This window comes from Nerophis lumbriciformis, linkage group LG34 (assembly GCF_033978685.3).
Source record: "Nerophis lumbriciformis linkage group LG34, RoL_Nlum_v2.1, whole genome shotgun sequence".
Taxonomy (NCBI): domain Eukaryota; kingdom Metazoa; phylum Chordata; class Actinopteri; order Syngnathiformes; family Syngnathidae; genus Nerophis; species Nerophis lumbriciformis.
The window spans coordinates 11,059,416-11,065,415 of NC_084581.2; the positions used below are offsets into that span (position 1 = coordinate 11,059,416).

Sequence of the window (6,000 nt, forward strand, 5' to 3'; positions counted from 1 at the left end):
AAATATATATAAATAAATAAATAGATGACTGTACAGATAAATATATTGCACTTTTTCACATGCATCCACGTTTATGGATGTATGTTATATTGTCTTTTTTATTCCAGCGATTTAATCTATTTTGGGGGGAGTTGAGGGGATAATTTAATTATGATGCGTTCAAGAGTCTTACGGCCTGAGGGAAGAAGTTGTTACATAACCTGGAGGTTCTGCTTTGGAGGCTGCGGAACCTCTTTCTAGAGTCCAGCAGTGAAAACAGTCCTTGGTGGGGGTGGGAGGAGTCTTTACAGATTTTCTGAGCCCTGGTCAGGCAGCAGCTTTTTGCGATCTCCTGGATAGGAGGAAGAGGAGTCCTGATGATCTTTTCCGCCGTCCTCACCACTCTCTGGAGAGACTTCGAGTCTGAGGCATTGCAGGCTCCAGTCCAGACAGAGATGCTGTTGGTCAGCAGGCTCTCTATAGTGCCTCTGTAGAATGTGTTGAGAATGGGGGGAGAGAGCTTTGCTCTTTTCATCCGACGCAAAAAGTGCATGAGCTGCTGAGCTCTTTTTGATTGATTTCGGATATCAGTCAGATTTCAGCAAAAAAAACAATATTGCATACAAGCAGTCCTGCAGCGTGTTTACATGTGCAAACCTGGACAGCCAGTTAACATCTAAATGTCCTCCAATAATCACACAATGTTGGTCTTTTCATGTATTTTAGTCAAGACATTTACAAAAGGTAAACATGCTTGGCTGTAGGCTACTAGGACCTAGCAGCTACACAACAGCTAAGCACAACATAGCACACAAGCTAGACGTATGTTATATAAATGGTAATGGTAAATGGGTTATACTTGTATAGCGCTTTTCTACCTTCAAGGTACTCAAAGACACTATTTCCACATTCACCCATTCACACACACATTCACACACTGATGGCGGGAGCTGCCATGCAAGGCGCTAACCACGACCCATCAGGAGCAAGGGTGAAGTGTCTTACTCAAGGACACAAAGGACGTGATGTGGTTGGTAGAAGGTTTGCAGGCACGGCCACTCTCCCAACTGCGCCACGCCGTCCCATAACAAGTATCTTTAATTGGACAATATTGCAGTCTAAAACAGCACATTTGTCAATATGAACAAGTATCAAATATGTATAGTTACACATTACTTAAAGTCTACTAGGCAGAAGTGTATTCAAAAGTATCCAGTAACAAAGGTGTCAGCATCATTCAACCTACTGTATCATGAGCTTAAATTAATGAATTATTGTGGCCATTGGGTGTCACCAAAAAACAATTACTGCTCCACTTCAACTTAAAGATAGCATAAGACCATTCCAGATGGTTAATAAGTAGGTTCAAGGCCACCCTGCCTTAAATTCAGAACACACGAAGCGAAGGGCTGGTCTCGGATCTGAGAAGCGCATGTAAAATGTCACTTAATGGATGACGGGGCGCTTAATGTGAAATTTTACAGCAAACGTTATTTATTTCCACTTGCTTCCCGCTCTGTCGCTGATAGGAATATAATGTGACCTTTCCCCAAGGTCACCCGTTCAGTGGCCACTTTTGTAAACATCGCAGATTATTTAAACCTACTTTTTTTTAACATCTGAAACAACTTCGCTCTCAATAACACTAACACAATTTTGTTTTGTAAACTTGAAGATGATTCAGTTGTACTTAATCAATGGGCTTGTTTTAGTTCTGTGTTCTGCACAGTGGCCTAGTGGTTAGAGTGTCCGCCCTGAGATCAGTAGGTCGTGAGTTCAAACCCCACCGAGTCATACCAAAGACTAAAAATGGGACCCATTACCTCCCTGCTTGGCACTCAGCATCAAGGGTTGGAATTGAGGATTAAATCACCAAAATTATTCCCGGGCGCGGCCACCGCTGCTGCTCACTGCTCCCTCACCTCCCAGGGGGTGAACAAGGTGATGGGTCAAATGCAGAGGATAATCTCACTACACCTAGTGTGTGTGTGACAATCATTGGTACTTTAACTTTAAGTCCCAATGGATCTTGTGGCACACAGCAATAGCGTCCATCTTGAAAGACGGAATGTACTGGTTTCAAATCCCAGGCAAAGCTGAGAAAGTAAGGTTTATAATTTTGTTTTAATTATGCAAACATTGTTACTTGTTCATGAAATTATGTTTCAATGATGTTTGTACAAAACTTGTAATATTGAACAATTTATTTTCCATGAATTTGTTTTAGTACAAAACATACATTAAATTAGTTTAGTTTAGTTTAGTCTTTATTTGAAGGGACAATGCACAGAAACATTAAGTTCAAAGACAGATATGTTCTGTACCAGATTATAGCTAAATAGCTCATTTCCATCTGCAGTTCCTGGCTACCTAAATTAAAGGGATACAAAAATCATGCAATAAAATTATGACAATAAAATCATACTATAGCATGTAATCATCATGTAATTAAATTGAAGTTTGATTTTAAAAGTATAAATATCGTATCACATAAATAAATAAGTGTAAAAAAAATAAAGTTATGCCTTGAGCCCCAATTTAACTAAATAGAGTAGTTATGTTCATACTTTGTATAATTATAATGTTTATTGTATTATGTATGTATTATAATGTATATGTATGTATGTATTATAATGTATATATATTATATACCGTATTTTTCAGAGTATAAGTCACACCGGAGAATAAGTCGCACCTGCCGAAAATGCATAATAAAGAAGGAAAACAACATATATAAGTTGCACTGGAGCCCGGCCAAACTATGAAAAAAACTGTGATTTATAGTCCAAAAAATACGGTACTTAATTGTATACATTGTTCTCTGTTTGACTCATTTCACTTGATCAAACCTTTTCTGATATTCCACACTACAAAATAATAAAAGTATTTATGCTGATATCTGTATCAGATCAATATCTCTATCGGCTAACATTCAAAGCTAAAATATCAGTAATGGAACACCTGTAACTAAATTAGCACTCTTTTTTTTAATTTTTTTTTTTTACCGTTTTAAAATGTTCGAAGTGTAAAAAGAAGCAAAGTAGTAACAAGTATGGTGACGTTTACTGCTTTGAACGTGAGCCTTTGTCTTCTCTTTTCACCTATTTCTTTGTGTCTTGCAAAAAGCCAAAGAAAACGTGTGCAGAGCTTCTAGAAAATGTGTGTTGATGTTGGTAAGCTAACAGTTTATCTTGTTGTTGTCCTCCAGGGTCCTCAGACCTGAGTCCGTTCCCGGGTCAGTTTGAGCGGCAGTTCCCGGGCCTGTCGTCGCTGACGGAGAGTCGCTTCAGCAGCCCCCGCATGCACTACCCGGCCACCTTCACCTACACGCCGCCCGTCACCTCGGCCATGTCGCTGGGCGGCGCCCACTACCACACGTACCTTCCGCCGCCCTACCCGGGCTCCACCCAGAGCCAGAGCGGACCCTTCCAGACCAGCAGCACCCCCTACCTGTACTACGGCGCCTCGTCCGGCTCCTACCAGATCTCCATGGTGCCCGGAGGGGACCGCTCGCCGTCCCGCATGGTGCCGCCGTGCACCAGTGCCTCCACGGGCACCTCGCTGGTCAACCCCAACCTGCCCGGCCAAACCGAGGGCGGGGTGGACGGGGACGGGAGCCACAGCAACTCCCCCACTGTCCTCAACCCGGGCGGCCGCATGGACGAGGCCGTGTGGCGGCCATACTGACGACAGCACGTGACTGAAAGGAGATTTTTTTTCCAACAAACAAACTCCTGACTTGTGCGAACTCGTCTTTCTGGAATGTCGGGAAGGAAAAAAGGCTCGCAGCAAACGAGCAACCAGCAGCTAACTCAGTAAGGGAAGCCTTTTATTTTGTACCCAAAGCTTATTTTGCATGTTTTCGTATGGGACAGACGCACTGAGAGGACAGTTATTTAAAGTGTACATTGCTTCCTGTTAACTTATGAAGCCATAACTTATCTATTTTCAAAACTTGAGTCTTTGCAACGAACTTCAAAAAGTGACCTAATTTAAGACTTTTGTTCTTCCCAAAGATGAGCGAGTCCAAGCTTGGATATTTATTGAGCGCCACGTCGTCCTTCAGTTACTACGATCCTCACACGCACACCTTGGACGCTACGTCCTGCAGACAATCAGTGAAGTCACGATAAAAGAGCTCAGGACCAAAATACCCCAACACACACACACTTTTTTATTGATTTCCAAAAAAAGACGACTTTGTGAAAGTTTGTCAGAGTGTTTGACGCTCGCCTCGTCTTCCTTCCTTCTTGTCCTTAATAATTGACAAAGCACTTATTCTCCATCTCCTTTGGAACGTCACATGACCTCAACCCGTTGCCTGATTGGCTCATAACTGTCAACGAAACCGGAGTTTGTGTCGTCCTCTGTGATCATGTTTGATGTACCAAATGTTCTTAAATTTAGTAGCATTTTGTACCAGTGATTTCTTTTTTCAGGTGAATTTCCAAAAAAGGTTGTTTGATATTCCAAAGAGTCTGAATTTTGTAAGAATCTCTACAAAAGGGGTGCAATTAGTGAAAGAAAAATCAACAAATGAGGTTTCCTAAGTAGCATTATTAGCAATCTTTGTGAAATTCTCAATATAATTCAAGTATCATTTTTGAGTGTGACCTCACTGCCAGCTTCTCCATTTGTTATTCCACAAAATATTGTTTGACTCATTGTAGGAGGATTTTCTACCAAAATAAATGCTGTCTAATTTGGGGGGAAAAAATATTTTTGCTGGGTCAAAAAACTCAATTAAATCAAATTGACTTTCTTCAAATACTTTTGTCAAATTTTGTTAAAAAATTGTGTAGCTTTTCGAGGTACAGTACCTTGTTCCGAAAAGTCAGACAAAAGCCAAACAATATTTTCATATGAAATTATGTAAATTTAATGAATTTGTTGGACACACTCACAAAAAAGAACACATTTTATAGAAAATTACATTTTTCTATGCAGAAAACAATGTGAAATACATATCAATCATCAATGAAATATATCAAAATAAACATTTAACACAATTTTGACCTTTATTGAAGATGGAATGAGCAGAGAGAAGGGATCCACAAGGATCTTGTACTAAAAATGATTTCTTAATTGTAATAGTGTTTTTCACCTTCTTTACCAAAGTGCTGGCACTCACAACCTTTTGGGGCCTAATATTGGACAATTTTGCAGTTGTACTCCATTCAGGATAAGCACAGACACTCTATTACACTCAGCACTCCATTTTGCAAAGTCATAAACAGACGGCAGTAGTTTGTTTAAACGACAAGGCTGTACAAGAACTGAGACGGTGTACAAAAAGTGAAGTTTGACTGTACTTGAAAAGGTGGCCATCTTTGTGCAATGTTTTTCACTAGGACTATATTTCATTTCTTACATTTCCGTTACAAATGTTTTTGTGATTTCCTACTAAACTCAGAGAAAAAAAAATGTTTTTGGGGTTTTTTGTTAACTGGGACCTCAAGTGGACAATATGTTTGCACTAGCAGCGCTACAATCTTAAAAAAAGACCAGGAGGAAAACTTTTTATACGTTTTTTCAAGTGGCTGTGTGACATTTAAAATAAGCAAAATATGTGATTAAGCACTTATGTACACACACACACGCATACACACACACACACACATACACACATTCTTGTATTTGTTACCTTCTTGAGACTTCCGGAAATGCCTACATCTTTAGGACCAACCTTTCTAGATATATAAAAATCCTTAATAATATATACATACTATGCAAACATAAAACAGCTCGCTGTGAAAAATGAGTTGGAATTTCACAAGAAAAAGGTCACAATTTCACAAGAAAAACTTAGAATTTTAGCAGTATTATAATAAAAGTCGTAATTTTACTAAACGGAAGTCAAATGTTTACAAGAAAAACTGAACATTTGTGCAATATTATGATACAATTTGGAATTTTACCCAATAACAGTCGCAATTTTACAAGAAAAGCTTAAAATGTTGGCAATTTTTATGAAAAGAGTCGTAATTTTACTCGACAAAAGTCACAATTTTATAAGAAAAT

General features: G+C 39.3%; 1 protein-coding gene across 2 annotated transcripts in view; it reads left to right on the forward strand.

The window, feature by feature from the left end:
• runx2b (RUNX family transcription factor 2b) overlaps positions 1-5,596 on the forward strand; it is a 49,094-nt gene extending 43,498 nt beyond the window's left edge. For both annotated transcript variants that reach the window (XM_061929432.1, XM_061929433.1), the window contains one exon: positions 3,188-5,596. In XM_061929432.1, coding sequence (XP_061785416.1) covers positions 3,188-3,666 — 479 coding nt within the window. In that variant the 3' untranslated portion in view covers positions 3,667-5,596. The remainder of the gene's footprint in view (positions 1-3,187) is intronic.
• The last annotated feature ends 404 nt before the right edge of the window (positions 5,597-6,000 follow it).